The 17913-nt window shown below is 38.3% G+C and overlaps 1 protein-coding gene across 1 annotated transcript; it reads right to left on the reverse strand.

Moving 5' to 3' along the window:
* Positions 1–1025: 1025 nt before the first annotated feature.
* usf1l (upstream transcription factor 1, like) lies at positions 1026–16960 on the reverse strand. The gene is made up of 10 exons (XM_066662322.1): positions 16867–16960; positions 15538–15587; positions 14835–14950; positions 14175–14300; positions 9497–9644; positions 8892–8946; positions 8705–8763; positions 5667–5761; positions 5395–5523; positions 1026–3987 (listed from the first exon to the last, which is right to left on the reverse strand). Exons 1-10 carry the CDS (start codon positions 16872–16874, stop codon positions 3898–3900), a joined length of 876 nt encoding a protein of 291 aa, XP_066518419.1. The 5' UTR covers positions 16875–16960; the 3' UTR covers positions 1026–3897.
* Positions 16961–17913: the final 953 nt, after the last annotated feature.

Below are 17913 nucleotides of genomic sequence, written 5' to 3' on the forward strand. Positions count from 1 at the left end.
CTGAAAAGTATTGTGGCTTAAACATGACACAAAATCTTATGGTAATGAAGAAATATGATATTTTACTGAAAATGATAGCGTAACGAATATCTGAACTGTGTTTATTTTTAATTGAACTTCTGTGTAGTGTGCTGTGGTGCTCACATTGAAGGGTCTATCCCTCTTTTATTTTTTTCCTTGTTAAATAAATGCATAAGCAAAATAAATATTACACAAGCCAAGAAAACATAAATTATGTGTAGCCCATTGTTTTGATTTATTTATTTGTTTGTTTATTTTTATTACTTTTTTATACTTTAGTCATTATTTAGTGCTTCATCAGGAGTCACTTCCATAAAATACAGCCCACACGATTCTCGTCAGCTGGATTTATTTTTTTACTTTTTGAGTACTATTTTCAGCCAGCAGTGATTAGGATGTTTAAAAATTCAAGCTGCATATTGTTTCTTATCCGATAACAGCGCAACACACATACATAAAGTCAGTCTTAAGGCAGCGTGAGGATGATCCCCTACCCAACACCTGTGGAAGATGCAGGGAAAATGGACTACAATCTGTACTTGCAGAATTACAAAGTCTTCCTTTTCTGGTACATAGAGCAGATAGATTTGATAATGAATGCAGTATGTTAGTGTGTGGAAATTAATTCACTGTAACATTGTGTTTTCGTTAGCTTAGCATAAGCTCTCATAATGAGCTGATCAGATCCTCTTCCCACAGAGGACGCCATGTTTTGCCACCATGTTTCTACTGTAGACCAGAAAAGAAAAACAAAAACACTGTTTATTATAAAGTACTCATTGAAATTTAAAAGAAATATTAGTAAATACTTTAAATATTGAAACCAACCAACCCAAACAATTGTAAGAAAATATACAACAAAAAATATGGTCAGTGCATAATGTAGCTCCTTTATTATTTATATATTTTTTTGAAACCCCTATACAAGAATAAACACAACAGCCTAGTATCTTTTGATTCATTACAATGTTAACAATAACAGTGTTAGTTAAAATATTTGGGACAGAAAAGTATTACAAACCTTTTTTATATTTCACAATTTTTTTATTTTATTTTTTTGCTTCACTCTAGTTTTTAAACCTTAAACCTTCTTAAAAAACAAAACAAAACAAAAAACCCATTGGCATATTTAAATCATTTAAAGTCATTCAGTGTTTTGGTGTTCTCCCTGTGTCTGAATGGGTTTCCTCTCACAGTCCAAAAGCACAGGTGGACTGTCCGTGCAAAAGTATCCATAGTTATGTGTGTATACACTTTATTACCGTAAGTATTTACTCACCCATCCAGATCATAGAATTTAAGTGTTTCATTCATTTGTATGGCCAGAAGTTTATAAATCCAAGCACCTAGGCAGCAGACTGCTTCTACAGACATTTGTGAAAAAACGTGGGTCTCTCAGGAGCTCAGTGAATTTTAGTCTGGTACAGTAATAGAATGCCACCTGTGCAACAAGTTCATTCCTGAAATTTCTTCCCTACTAAATATTCCACAGGTAAATGTCAGTGATGTTATAACAAAGTGGAAGTGATTGGGAACTACAGCAACTCAGCCATGAAGTGGTAGGCCACATAAAATGACATTAGAGTCAGCGGATGCTGAGATGCATAGTGCGTAGAGGTCACCAACTTTCTGCAGCTTTTGGCCTTCAGATTAGTTCATAGAGAGCTTTGTGGAATAGCTTTCTATGACTGAGCAGTTGTATCCAAGCCTTATATCACCAAATGCATCACAAAGCAATAGATGTAGTGGTGTAAAGGATGCTGCCACTGGACTCTAGAGCAGTGGAGGCATATTCTCTGGAGTGACGAATCATACTTCTCTGTCCGGCAATCCAATGGAGGAGTCTGGGTTTGGCACTTACCAAGAGAACAGTACTTGTTTGACTGCATTGTGCCAAGTGAAGTTTGGTGGAGTGGGGGATTATGGTTTTGGGTTGTTTTCCAGGAGTTGGGCTCAGCCGATTAGTTCCAGTGAAAGGAAATATTTAATGCTTTAGTTTACCAAGAGATTTTGAACAATTTCATGCTCCCAACGTTGTGGGAACAGCTTGGGGACGGTTCCTTCCTGTTTCAACATTACTGCACACCAGTGCACAAAGCAAGGTCGATTAAGACATGGATGAGCCAGTTTGGTGTGGAAGAACCTGACTTGCCTGCACAGAGTCCCGAGTTCCATCCAATAGAAGACTTTTGTCACGATGAATTAAAGTGGAGACTGCAAGACAGGCCTTCTCCTCTAACATCAGCGTCTGATCTCACAAATGCACTTCTGGAAGAATGGTCAGAAGTCCCATAAACACACTCCTAAACGGTATGGAAAGCCTTCCCAGAAACGCTGAAGGTGTTATAGCTGCAAAGGGTGGGCAGACATCATATTTAACCCTACGGATTAACAATGGAATATCACCCAATTCATATACATGTGAAAAAAGCTGAGCGAATACTTTAGGCAATATAGTGTGAGTATGTGGTGCCCTGTGAAGGAATGGTGTCCTGTCCATTGTGTTTCTGCTGTGCACCCAGTGATGCTCCTGACCTACTGTGATCCTGAACTTTATAAGTGGTTGCAGGCAATGACTGAAAAAATGAAAATACACCTTTCTAAAAATCTTTAAGTCCGAATTGTTCACAGATTTGGTGACTGGAACAAGATATCCAAAGTTTAAAGCCTCATTGTCAACATTTTTAAGCAGTTTCAGATATATCAGTAAAATTCCCCTTTATGTAAATTTAACATTTGGCCTAAAACACTTTCATTGAGAACATTGATGGAATGGTGGAATATGTGCAAAGCTAAAATAGCTAACCAAACCTAAATATAAACCTTACATATATATAAACCTTATATAATATATATGAGTTTTCCCCCCATTTCATATCTTCTTGAATGTGGAAAGGTTTTACATGGTTCATACAAGTGAAAAATCAAGAAAAAATAAGATACAAAGACATTAAATTAAAAAAAAAAAAAACAGACCCTGTTAACCACTTTATAAATGAATGAATTTTTATAAATGAAGTTACTTCAACAAATTTGTTTCCTAAAAAGTTTAAACATTATGTAAATTGCATATTTTTTGTAACATGTTCTGTTTATTTACAGAATTATCTTGACAGATTATTATATTAACTCCCGTTCAATTTCTTTATACCATTATCACAGAAAAATGCCATCACTTCATCATCTATTATTGATGGCATTAAAAAAAGAAGACACTCATACTATTTCCATATCCAAAAATGTTGAAAAATAAAAATGATAAATTATAAATCTGTTCTCCAGTGATTCACAAAACAAAAGAAAAACTATTATTAAGACATGTTATTTCTTGCTAAAGAAATCACTAAAAGTAGAAGTATTTCAGTGCAGTTCAGATACACCTGACTATTGTCTTGGGGGTCATGTTACAAAGTATAATTTCCCATCAAATCTGATGATACCCAAAACGAAGACTTTTAGTAGGAATGTCCTTTAGCTCGTCTCCTGATGGACAGACTCAACTTTTAAGCTTAATGGAATTTTTCATACTATTTCAAAAGAAAATGCTTGTGAAACCAGGATTGAGGTGTAGTACTTAAATTATTTGGTTAATTGAGAAATGGTACTCTGTAAAATGTCCCCCTCATCACCTATGGTTGGGTAAGAAATCATTCACTGAGAGAAGCAGCAGCATGTATGAGGTTATGAGTTCCTTTTATATTTTAGCAATCCCCACCCTCATCTTACAATATGAGCTAAGAAGCAAATAAAACTCAAATTTAACATGGTCTTGTAAGTCAATCTGTGCACTTTCACAAATGCTGAATTCAAGCTTGCTTAATTTGAGTTCATCATAATCCTGCAGTGGGGCACAATCTATGGTGGAAAAGCAGGGCTTCACTGAGGGTCCAAACTCGAGGCTGCTAAAATACCATGTTGCCGTAGCTGGGCTCTTAGTATCTGGTTCTTAGATTTCCACTCTTCCATCTGTGTAAAGTAAAACACAAAAGTCATAAAAAAGAAGAACTGTGGAACAAGTACAGCATTACTGTTTCAATATAGCACAAACACAGAAACAGTTATCTATCAGCTTCTCTTTAGATATTAAAAATCACAATGTTGCTTTTTTTTCCCTGTGGTTTGTTTACAAGTTGGAACTGACACAATGTACCAGCAAAGGGTAAAGTAACATTAATCTTGACATTAATACAAGTTAGCATCTGGACTGATATGGGGGTGAATTAGTGCATATCTGTGAAGGCACTGTTAATGCTGAATGATATATACAAACTTTGGAGCAACATCCCACCATGCAGACATCTTTTTCTCGAAAGACCTTGCTTTTATGATTAAGACAAAGCCAATACAGCTTCTGCATGGATTGCAACAGCATGGCACCTTAATAAAAGTTTGGGTGCTCAACAAGGCCAGACATATCAACTGTTGAAAAACAACTGGTGCCTTATGAAAAAAAAAAAAAAAACTCCATGCTTTTGAACAGCTGAACCCCTATAAAAAGGAATATTGGGAAATGATTTTTTTCACTCTAAAGTACTGCAACTCATTTCCTTGTTTCCCAAACATTTGATATTTAATAACAGAGAGTTATTAAAAGAAGAGGTGATATAGCATAGTTGTAAACATGCCCCTGTCCCAATATTTGGTAATGGGTAGCTGACATCCAAATGAAAATGGACACATATTTACAGAATCAACAATACAATTACTCAGGTTCAAGATTTAAAATCTTGTATATGTACGATTTTCAATTAAACATAGGGGATAAATTATTTGAATGTGTTTACATTTTGTGAATAATAAAAAAAAACAAAAAAAACACACCGATACTGGCCCTTTAACAATGTATCTGTATCGGCTACAGAGAGCACCGATAACATAGGAGTGTTGGAAATGGCCCCCTACACGTAGTACACATGGCACTTTTTGGGACACACGCTACGATGCAGATACTGATGCGCATGCACGACGCTAGATGCAGCTCAATTTAAAGTTTGGACAAATTATAAACAGACTGGGTATTTCACACTACACAATTTTTATGGAGACTGGAAAATTTCACACACTACACGCATGGGGATAACACTACATAAGCTCAAACTCCCCAACCAAACACAGGAGACACATAAATACGGATGTACAACTCGCCGCGGTTTTTATTTGCGCTTCTATTTGTGTAGATACACATAGAAAAATACGTAAAAAAAAGTCATGGGTTGGGTCATGGATGGAAGAAACATAGCCAGCTGCATCATTTTATATATATTAGTTGGAATCGCTATCAGAAAGGAAAAAGTGGTATTGGTGCATCCTTAATATCAGCATTCAAGTCCACCCCTATTTCTAAATAAATATATGTTATATACAGAGCTTTACCTCTTGTCTGAGCAGTCGGTTGTCCATCCTTAGTCTCTCTAATGTCTCCAGCTCCTCTCCTAATCTGGAATTGCTCTGGCGCAGCTCCTGGATATAGTCGCAAGCCTTTGACAAGATTCCTCCTTTACTCTGAGAGAATCATAAAAGCAAATCTTAGGAGACTTCAACCAGAAAGAGAAGGCTTTACATCAATACAAATGTAGTGTATAGGTACTAAATTGAAGTTGGCTGTCTGGACTGTCTCTATGCAAGTGTGTGAAGATTAGACTCACCTGGCCATTTTTGGTTGAGTCCATGGAGCAGTCAGGGATAGTTTTGGATAACTGGACGATCCAATTATTGATTTTGTCTCTGCGTCTGCGTTCAACTGACAAGGAAAACAAAAACATATTCACAGGACAATACAGGAGCCACTCTATGACTGGAAACATCACCTAAACAACTTTTCTGCTTAATCCATGTCAAGGCTGTGGTGGCAAAAGGATGAGAAAGGAATCCCAGGTATTTCTGGGTTACTCCAATTTTTTTTTTACGTTTACCCCTTTCTTCCATCCATTATCTGTAACCGCTTATCCAATTTAGGGTCGCGGGGGGTCCAGAGCCTACCTGGAATCATTGGGCGCAAGGCGGGAATACACCCTGGAGGGGACGCCAGTCCTTCACAGGGCAGCACAGACACACACACATTCACTCACACCTACGGACACTTTCGAGTCGCCAATCCACCTGCAACGTGTGTTTTTGGACTGTGGGAGGAAACCGGAGCACCCGGAGGAAACCCACGCGGACACGGGGAGAACACACCAACTCCTCACAGACAGTCACCCGGAGCGGGAATCGAACCCACAACCTCCAGGCCCCTGGAGCTGTGCGACACTACCTGCTGCGCCACCGTGCCGCCCCTACCCCTTTCTTTCAAATGTTATCTACCCCCTTGAAACTGCTGGCAGAGAACTGCTTCTGGACTTTAACAGTTTATAGTTTAACGTAGGGCATCATAAGCCTTCAGAAGAGTTCCATAATCATATATTATCACCCACTCCTTACACATCATGATACAAAGCTGAATTCAGTTGCTTATTTGATGGCTTTTAGTTCAAAACTTCCAGTTCCACCTTAAATGCTGAAGCATTTATATTCTAGTACCCGTGGTTGCTGCAGCATTTAAGGTGTAACTGGAAATTCCAACACATCTTCAAATTACTAGCAATATTTTCTGCTTGTTATTAAGTAAAAAGACTAAGATAATACAATGTTGATCAGAGTTGCAAAAGAAGAGAATACTGACATTTGTACATTTGCCGGTGATTCACAAGACATTCATAGCCCTTTGTTTGAAGTGTGCCCTTGAAAAATCCCTGCTGCCCTACACTTCTTTCTCAACAACAATTCACACCCCCCACCCCTAGGCTAAAATGAGGGGTACGGCCAAGGTGTGAAATGGGATCCACATTCTGTCCCCCAGTTTCCACCAGCCCCTCCTGAGAGATATAATCCCATCAGCGTGTATTGGGTCTACTGAGGGGCCTCTTCAAATTTGGCCACGCCATCTCCAGCAGGACGCATCCAGGGAGCATACTCATCAAATGCCTGTACCACCTCACTGTGACTTCTCTCGATGTGAAGGAGTAGTTGTTTTACTCTGAGCTCCTCCTGGATTGCTGAGCTCCTCCCCCCGATTATGGAGGAGTATGCCCGGCAACCTGCCAGAGAAAACTCATTTTGGCCACTCGTATCCGCAGTCTCCTTCTTTTGGTCATTGCCCAAAGCTCCCTTGTTACCCTTGTATGACAGTCCGGTAGAGAGACCACATTATTGCAGGTGCTGCACTTCTCCTATGGTCAACCCACAATCCTTCTTCCCATCACTTGTGAACAAGACTGCTGATCTGCATACCGGTCACTACACACTCAGCTGCCAGTCGCTCACGAGCACTTTGAGGCCTCTACACCAAAAAGCTAGTAGGACAACAACACCTGCATATAGCAGAGAGGGCACTCCTAAACCCTGCTACAGAAGTCCTCTTACCCCAGGCTATGCACTGCCACCCTGTCAATGAATCTAAAGAACAGGAATGGAGATAGAGCACAACCCTAAATGACTCTTACAGCCAAGAATGTGAACACAACTCAAACTCTGAGATTACATGGGTCAAATGTATCACCATATTCCTTTTTCAAATCTACAAAAGAACAGGTAAGCTAGATTAGCAAACTCCCATGCCGCCTTAACTATTGCCATTCCATGGCCAGCGCAAAATCGACAGTTCCTCCTGAATCTGAGGTTCGACTACTGAGTTGTTCTCATTTCTATCATCATGGCATAGATATTCCCAGAGAGAACACTGAGGAGTGCGATGCTGGAATAACTGGCACACACTTTTTAAAAATGGGTTCCTGTCCCCTTTTTAAAAATGGGTTCCTCCAACCCGATTTGCCAAACCAAATGCATTGTTCCCAGTGTCCTTGAGTTATTGAAGAGAAGTGTCAGCCAAGACGGCCCCCCATATTAAAAAGGGTCTTCAGCAGCTCTGGTTAAATCCTTGAGTTCCTTAAAGGGTTCTTTCCAATGGCCAACATTACCCTCAGAGTTTTACAAAAACCACTTGTCCTACTGAGCTACCAGTGTGTGTTTCCCAGACCCTCGATGAGGCTGCCTGGAAGTCATTCTGCATGGCCACTCCAAACTCCTCTGGGTTTTGCTGCTGCTGAAATTCCCAAAGCCAGTCAAATTCTAAAAGACTGCTTCTTCAACTTGACGACTTCCCTCACCACGGGCATCCACCACCTCGTTCTGGCTACTGCTACTCTAGTTTGGTATGTGAAAGGTGCTATATAAGCAACTAATTTTTTATTATTTTATTAATTATATTGCTATTTATTTTCAAGCATATCTAAGGTATGCTTCTAACATTTAGCCTAAACCTAATCAATGTTTCTGGCATCCAGCTACATATTCTGGTCAAGTAAGGAAATGCTTTGTTAGGTAGCTCTTAGAGGCATTTTAACACTTGTGGTGGTGCCATAAACACCAGTGTGAACATTACTTCAAATTTATGTTGAACATTACAGTTAGATCAAACCACTGTAAATTATTTGGGTTTCTTTTTTGCATTAATATTGTCAAATGTGTGTCCCCTTAACTGACTTGAAAATAGAGGTCTGGAGATATTCTTTTCTCTAGCTTTAAAGTGGTACAATTAAACTCTCAATATGAAATTTGTAGCCAAACTACACCAAAAATATAGTGGCAGCTAGGCACCACCTCAAGCTATCTGAATATCCTAGCTGCATCATCAGAACGTTCTTACCTTCATTGTGCTGTGCTCTTCTTTTGTCATCTCTTGAAGATCGTGGGGGTTCTGTCTTACTATAGAATTCAAACAGAACAACAAGAGACTCAAAAACATTAAAAAAAATAAACAAAAAAACAAAGTGGTTTATTCACAAAATGAATATGTAAAATGTATCATATGATACATTTCAAAAGATATTCACCTCTGCTGAGCTGTGCCTAAAACATCTTGGGATGACATCATTAAATAGAGTTGACCTGTGAAAGAAAAATATGGGTGCACATTTCAGCAGAATGCAATAAATTTGTATTTAATGAGTGTGAGATGCCCTGCGAGGGACTGGTGATCAGTCTAGGGTGTGTTCCTGCCTTGCGCCCAATGTATCCGGGTAGGCTCTGGACAGGATATAGCAGTATCAAAAAATTAATGAATAAATGTACACTGATTACTGCATATTGCTCCACTAAGCATACAGAGGCACTTTGTAATTTGTAGGTCTACAACTAGAGACTGTAGTCCATGTGGTGCCTTGCATTCTTTATTAGCCTCCTTCACCCTGTCCTTCAGTGGTCAGGATCCTCACAAGACTACCACAGAGCAAATATTATTTCAGTGGGAAATCATCCTCAGCATTGATAAAACAGTATAGAAACAAGGAAGTAATTCTAAAGTTATGGCGGATCAGTTAAAATCAGATAAATATGTCTACTGAAAACCTCATGGTACAGATGTCATCTAATTCAAACTTAGGCAAATAAAAAGCCATCTCATGACTTCATTATGCAAAGAGTGCTCCAACTTGCTCACCTGCTGGAGTGGGCTGAGGGAGTAGCGAATCAGCTGCATGGACACTTGTCACCATGGTAGCGGTGTTAGTGTCTGTGATGGTGGCCGGATAGTAGTAGTGAGTCTCGCCAGCGTCTGTTTCTAGTCCATCAGTCTGCGAGAATACAGCCTGTGGAAACAGAATCTGCCATCTATATCACATAGTCATGAGCTGTATTCAAGAATTAAATTGACATTTTGCCAAAAAAATGTATTTACACAATTTCCCATTTGCTCTATATGTAATACATGCTAGACATTTCAACTTTGCTTCTTACAAACTTCTCTGGACTCACAAATCTAATGTAGCTTCTAACCAGTAGTAGTTTAGCCACCAGGTAGAGTTGTAAAATAATCGTATTTCCGAAAGTGTATGCACTATACGGCCAAAAAATTACTTGTGCAATCTTTTTTTTCTGAAATCAATTAAATCAATAAACAGTTTCCATTATTTGTTGCAGATAATATCTTAACTCCTCTGGGAAGACTTTAGACTAAACATTGGAACATTTTTATTAAGATTTGATGGCTTTCAGTGACATATTAGTCAAGAATATTAGTGAGATTAGGTTCAGATTACTGCTCATCAGTCCAATGGTTGGGGCACTTATATACGTCTAGACGATACGTAGCATTGAGCTTGATAGCACATGTGCACCTACTCCAGAGCATACCATTTAATGTCGTTGTTCTTTTTTAATTCTAAACCCAGTTATTTGCCAAATTTTACCCCAGTTTAATTCTATTTTATTTTCAGGGAGCATTTTGCATGTGGTGTTGGCAAAAAGTAGCTTTACAGAATTCCGGGTCCTAGTCACTAGTAATTAACTATGGCAAGGAAAAACTCCCTCAGTGACTGGGATAGAATCCATGAGATGAATCGCACCCATTTTCCTGATTGATGCCAGGGCAAAACAATAGCAGTTTAGAAAGAAATGGACGTTTATGAACAGAAAGCAATATAAATGAATTAGAGTGGTCCATTATGCCATGATCTGGGTTTGCTAATAGCTGTGTTATAAAGAACGGTCTGAAGCAGGTGAAGAGTTAACAGATAAAGCCCAGTCTCAGCAGTCAAAAGGTGACGTAGAGAGGAGACATTTGGGGACATGCAGAAGGCTTGAAGATTAGAGATAGTTAGGTCTGATGTTAGATTCTAGGTGACTGAACACTGTAAGAATAATTAGAGTGTTTGTTGTGACTCCAGCAGAAGACATTAGAAAACAGTGTAACTAAAAAGGCAGTGCTAGAAATGAGTGAGCTGGTGAGAGCAGCGAGATGACTGCAGTGACATCTCAGGTTACAACAATTCTCCATGTCCAGGAAACCCTAGACCTGCACCTGTAACCTAGTGGGAGTCAAATTACCAAACATTTCACTAAATAATCAGATTCTTAACCTACGACTCTGTGCCTGAGTCCCCAAGTCCATGGACTGAAATGATATTCCAACGCTTCGGGGCTTCCCCCTGCAATACATTTTAAAATTCTAGGCTCAAACAGGCAGCCACCACCTTGTTATTTAAGTAGGCGTTCATAATATGAAATCTCTCAATTACTAAGGGATGAGGCCACTTACAGTTCTATATATCAAGAGCAGAACTTTGTGATCCATTCTGAATTTGATTGACAGCCAATGCAAGGCTGATAGTATTGAACTAACATGGCCAAACTTCCTAGTTCATGTAAGAACTCTGGCTGGTGCGTTCTGAACCAGGTGAAGATTGAGGTTTTTACTGAAAAGCACGGTTATAGCAGAGACAGAGACTTTAGTCTAAGACTTAGACAGTGACTTGAGACTCGTCCTCAAATGATCTAGGAACAATCTTTATTTCATATAAATATAATTTTTTTTATCTTAATATTTTTCATTAAGTATCATTTTGTGTCATGCATTCAGTCCCCACCCCCACCATGTGCAACATCATGTGCGTGCAGCCACAAACAAACAGCCACATGCAAAGTCTGCGGCATCAGCATATATCACGCATGTCTAAAAACACACCCAGAATGTTGGCCCTGGCTCCTGGGTCTCACCTATGTTTTACTGGCCCCGCTAATGTATAAACAAATTTGCTGCAGAGGCAAGTCTCCTATAACCAGAGCTTTTTCAACAGGCTTCCCTTCAGATGTCTCAGTGAGTGGGACAAACCTGTTGGTCACAGGTGGAGAGTGATGCCTACGTGGGAAAACGTTGGAATTAATTTTACAACCATGCAGCTGAGACATCACCCTGCTGTGAGGGCTCTAATGCAGGAGTTGAGGGGCTGCTAACTCTCCCTGAGATAGCTGGAGCACCTAATAGCGAGTCTGAACATTGTATGCTAATCATATGTTTCTGTAGACTCTGGATGCGCACCTCTGTGTAATCTTGTGTCAAACTAGAAATTAACTGACACTTCTCACAAGCTAATGTATCATTATCACTAGTGACGGAGCAAGTGCAACTAAACATATACTCAGCACAGACAAAAATATCATCGTTCACCATAGAAATATTCCCATTTTCAGTTGCCTAATCCAATAATGTTCTAGGGTCCGGTGAAGAAAACCCAGCTTGTTGGAATGAAGAACGGACATTATTTAGACATTACATAACGAGGCTGGATAACCAGATACGTTTTGTGTGAACAATCAAAAAAAATTGTCTTGGGTGAATGGAGATGTAGAGTTACAGATTAATTGTACAAACGGTTTAAAGAACCGAATCAAGAAAGATGTTTACGTTACGATATACCAATGATGGAAAGTTGTTATTCCTTTTTTTAAATAAAGCATAAATATACCATTGTAGTTCCAGGAGAAATTAATACTGTCCAGTTCACAGAAATTAATGAAATGATACTTCCTATAATGTTACCATCGCTGCAATGCTTAAAATGATGCATGCGATAATGAGAAATGAGGTCATCTGCAATGAGGCAAAAAAATGAGGTCATCTACAATGTATCAAAGCAGCATAAGAATGAATCACTAGCTGAAATGGGGACTTGAGTCACACTTAAGTTGCGCAAACTGTGAACTGAGATTCGACTTGAGACTCAACCTCAAATCTCGACTAGAACAGTTTTTAGTATTATTTTATTATTAATTATTATTACTATTATTAACATTAATAAATATACATTTTTACATTTTGGATAAAAATAGGAACTTTTTTGTTTGGTGACGTGCATTCAGTTCCCACCCTACCATGGGTAACATAACACATGCATGGAGCCACAGATAACAAAACAACATTGACCATGAGGCAAGTTTGCTTTATGAGCTGTGCCTTTTATTTGGTCAATTTTGGTTATAAAATATACTGCTTTATTAATAATTATTTGTTAAAATTTGCTGTATTTTTAATTATAGTATTAAATGGAGTAAGTTTGCAGTATGATACGATGAATAAAAGAAAAGAATGCAGATTGACACACAGACTCAATCTTGATTGAAACTCACACAATGTCCTCTTACACCTTTTTAAAGACTGTTAACTCTAAAAGACTCAAACATCCCAAAGTTCTTACACGGAAGACAAGTTGTATATGGGCACAACTGTTTGAAATTCCATTTGGACAATCAAAATGGGTCGGATTACTTTACATGTTTTTAAAGTCATTTTTGTTTTATATGAATTTATGTAGAACCAAGGTAGCCACATACTATGTGTGTAGTTGGTTAATAATTATATAGAACATGGTTGTCTTAATGATATTACTTTGTGTTAACATCAAATTTTTTATATTGCAAAAGTATGATTCAAAATCTTGGAGATTCATTCAAAAGAAATGGTCTTCAAGCCTTTGTCTTGTCATGAGTCATAAATTGTAGGTGGTACAGGGAGCAGCCAATCAGAAGCAAGAGAGGCTCCAATCTTATCTAATCAATAGTAAAGGCGGGTCTTCTAAATTCTGGTTAAAAACCCGTGGCGCCAAACGACACACCCTTCTTCTTCTTCCCTTCTTCCCCGCTCGACTCTTCACTTCAAGGCTCCAGACACTTGGGGCATTTCCTCTTTTAGCCTTTTTCAAGGCTAAAGAGTAAAATGACCCAGGATTTTGAAATGACTCTGCAGGCTCCTCAGACCCCACACCTAGAGCATGAAGGAAACCTTAGACCTCTGACCCTCAAAAGACAACGCCTCTGGACCAGCGACGGAGAAGGCTGCATGCACCCTCAGAAGAGACCTGTCTCTCTCTCACAAGGCGACAGATCAGCGATGACGGAGAATCCCCACTGAGACATTCAAAACGCCACCAGCCGAATGTCGCTGTGTCTGAAAGTCTCGAGAGAAAAGGAATGCCCGCATCTGAAACGCTACAAGGCCCACGCCGGAAAAGCATCGCGGGTCAGCAACAGGGAGAGAAAACCTGAACCCTGAACCAACCCTGAACTAGATAAGCAGATTACAGATTCATTACAGATTCATTACTCATTACAGATAATGAGTGAATGAATTAATTAATGTATCAGAATGAATCAGTACAGTACGTGTTTTAAACTCATAAGAAATAACAACGCAGTGTTATGTGCAGACAAGATGGCATTCATGTTTTACAGCCATAAGAGACTTGAGACTCGACTTAGACTTGTGATGAGAGGTTTGAAACTTGACTAAATGTCTTGTGAGTTGTCTGGTCAGTACTACTAAGACAAGAAACATTTTCAGATACCTGAGTAACATTTGGTGTTGTGGCCTGTGTGGCTGTAGGGAAGCCTGCCACCACGCTAACGGTTGCATCTCCATCAGTCTGGGTCTCCACCTGTCCATCAGCAACGTGGATCACCCGGTATGTCACCTGTGACAAAGGGGATACAGTTCACATGTTCAACTCTTTGACCCCTTTACTTATCTGTCACTATCTTCTTAAGCTTTGACTGGTCTGTGGATCAGCTTCACATTATTGTGCAAAAAAAAGTAAAGTAATTTATAATTTATTTATATATTTAAGCTTGGCACTGGCCATGGTGATTTTTTGGCTCATGTGCATCTGCTCCAGAGCTTCCTAGTTCATGCTTTTCTACTGAGGTTATACAAATTCAGGATGCATGTACCTTAAAGCTGCACTATTTAAACAATTTGTTTAAATAAAATAAGTCATTTTATTAGTCAAGTGGAACAAAGACTGCCTAATACATCACATGCCTTGTTAGTTGCCATTGTGACAAGATAATCCAGGTTATTCACTTCATTCTCAGTGGTGCTAATGTGATTGATTGATTTATAGATAATATGCCAGGACTTAATACACAAATGCTAAATTAATATATATACACTATTTTAATAAGGTTGTATTAAGCACAGCTAATTTTCAGAAATAAATTGTTCGTACCTGCCCTGCCGTTCCCTCCGTTTTGAAAAGGTATTTGATTGGCTGATCGGCTGAAAATGCAGCAGCTGACTGGATTGTTGCAATAGCAGATGAGTCGTCAGCTGAGACAACAGGGCCTTTCACGGAAACAAACATTTTAGTTTAGAATTTAGTTGGACAAACCAGTCAGTCAAGTCTTACAAACACGGAAAACATCTCACGAATGTTTATAGAGCAAACCATTTTCTGTGGAATTTCATGCTTAGTATACTGGTTTAGAAAAACACTGTGGCTAAGATATGACCAGTATCAGATGTCAATATTGAGGTTAGCACTAAAAATGTATACAAAGAATTATCCTTATTTATTGTTCAGCATAACATCCATTTGTGGCAAATTAAGCAATAAAGTCTTTCCATAGAGAAATGTGCACATTAAAAATGGATACTCATTAAATTATTTGCTTGTTTGATGCTTGACACTACACGAGAACACAGTGTCTTAAATTCAAAGTTAAATTCTACTTCTCAGGCAATCATTAGACTTAAACTTTTCTGCGTGTTTTCAGAGATTTAAATGGAAAATAAACTACAATGTGTTATGGAATATTTTAATTATTCATTCCAAGTGTGAAAAAAAAGAAACACTGCAGAACATAAAGCCTAAAAAAAGCCTGAAAATGTTTGTGTTATTTCTTTAGATTAAAAAAAATAAATAAACATACCTTCCTCAATGGTAGGAACATCCACTTCTGGATCAGGGCTTTTCTGTTGCCTACAAAAAAGTGGTATATTTTTAACAGAAATTCTGAAAGAAAATTAGGATCAGCATTAGTGTGCAATGAAATGACACAAAACAAGAGCAGCTCAAAAACCAAAAACCCGCCAGAAGCAAACGTGCAATGCAAGTGAGACGTCCCAAAAACAAATCTATCTAGAAAACATCATACACAACTGAGCATTCAAGCCAAATGAAGGATGATTTTAAAGGTTGATCATGCATAATAACTGAGAACGGCAAAATACTTCAGAAGAAATACATATATATATTTATATATTAAAAGTGATATATGGGATGCAAGCATGACTGAATGAATGCATTGTGCTTCGGATTAATGTATTTTGCATAGAGGCTACATCATGGTCCAGTCAATTTTGAGTGAGTGACCTTAACCATTTCAGAAAATCCCATTAGTACTGGATCCTGTTCAAGTCAGTGGGGTTGCAAAATTATGTCACATTAAAGGAACACTAGGTATTATTTGGGTTTTGAGCTTCTGGGGTTTTCCCAAGTGTAATTCAATTGTACAGCACTATACTGATATCAATGGGAAGAGAAAAGGAGGGGGAGGGGTTTACTGCCCTCCGCCAAAAGTTACATAGTGCATTTTCTGCAGTGCTAAGCCCAAAGTAGCAATGCAGAGGCTCTATTCTCCCTATTACAGGTCAGTGGAGCATCACAATAAATTTGAAGCTGTAATTTTAAGGTAAAAACATTACTTAGTTTTCCTTTAATTTGATATAAATATGTTATGAATCTCATCATTACAAACCAATTGTGTGTTTTTTTACAGAGTGCATATATTATACTCTGTATTATATATTACACATTTGGCCTTGTTCAACTGAATTTAAAGCAGTGCATGAAATGTTCCATTAAAAAAGATCCTACTCATACAGTTTATCTTTAATATCAGTATTCAACTGATTACAATAGCACTCCAACACTAAAACAAAACTCTAAATATAGGCTGTAATGCTTAATCTACTCCAACACTTGACTACCACAAACGAATCATTTAACAAAGTCTTAGTAAGCAGCACAACACCTTCACAGCACCATAGCATACTCCACACCTACTCATAACATGTTTTGCTGCATCAACAACCCAAACCTGCAGCCTATGTGTTGATGGCCCTGATAAAGTAAACCTTGATACAAAACTGACCGGAGACCAATGTAGACTCTGAACAAAAGAGGCAGCTGGATTTGAAAATTCCACAGAGCACCACTCTGCATCTGTGGATCAGACCCAGAACCTGGTGAAACTCACCCCTTCATCGTGTCAATCTTAAGGTCCTTCCCAAACTCCCAAGAGTTTTAATCACTCTTTCAGTTTACCAACAGCTGCCTAATGGTGAAGCGCACTGTCAAAATGAGTGCAAAACAAAGGGGAAAAGGTAAAGGCTACTGATATCAGTCAGCAGCATAATGATAAACCCATTTGTTACTTAGCTGCTTTCTATCACAGAGAAGAATTCCACCAATTATTAAAGTGTATAGATGCTTGAATTCCCCCTCTAGTCACTAATTAAAACTCTAAAAATGCATGTACACATGAAGACAAAGTCATTCAGAGTGGTCTCGTGTGAAATGCTGAGATACCTACCTAGTAAATACTGTTTTTAATGATTGAGGAGCAGAAATCTACACCATTTAAGGTCTCTAAATTGAAACCGTCTCATGTAATATCTGCAAACAGGCTGATGTGTGATTATTATATACTAATTCCAAGTGTTTATACTAGTTAATATAACAGGGGTATAACAGAGTTATACTATAAGGTGTTTTGGGGCATAAAAATAAAACATTTTCTCTCATTTATCACTATTTAATTTGACATGAGGCCATTATCAACATTGTGCACCAATGACACAAATCAGTCCTGTTAAAGATAAAGCAATGGAAAAAAATTATTACTGCAATGGCATAATTCAATGTCTATATCAGATGTTAAATGACAGATCTCATAGTCAGTGCGGATGTAGAGAAAGTAGGGATGCTGAAAACTGTCCAGGCTTTTATGTAGACATCAGTTTATCCCATGCCACTTATTTAAACATAGCATCAGGGATGTATTCCTGTTTTTAATAATATGTGCAGGTTCACTTGTCATTTTTCGATGATACATAAAAATGAATATGTAAATAAAATGCTTGCATTTTTAACCCCTGGTTCCCATCATCACCCCTGTAAAGATATCTGACTCAGTATGTTTCTCTGCAATGAACCATTTTACAACCAACCGCTCTGACTGACCTTGTTTACAGCCACAAAACTGGACTGCACACACATTTTTAAAGAAAAACAAATAAAGGTG

This window comes from Hoplias malabaricus, chromosome 2 (genome assembly GCF_029633855.1).
Source record: "Hoplias malabaricus isolate fHopMal1 chromosome 2, fHopMal1.hap1, whole genome shotgun sequence".
Lineage (NCBI taxonomy): Eukaryota > Metazoa > Chordata > Actinopteri > Characiformes > Erythrinidae > Hoplias > Hoplias malabaricus.

Excerpts from the sequence above, each read along its gene's own strand:
- usf1l (XM_066662322.1), bottom strand. Across the intron at positions 14,951-15,537 it reads TGTTCCTACCATTGAGGAAG|GCCCTGTTGTCTCAGCTGAC; the intron begins GTATGTTTATTT and ends TTTCCGTGAAAG. Across the intron at positions 8,947-9,496 it reads CCCTCAGCCCACTCCAGCAG|GTCAACTCTATTTAATGATG; the intron begins GTGAGCAAGTTG and ends TTTCTTTCACAG.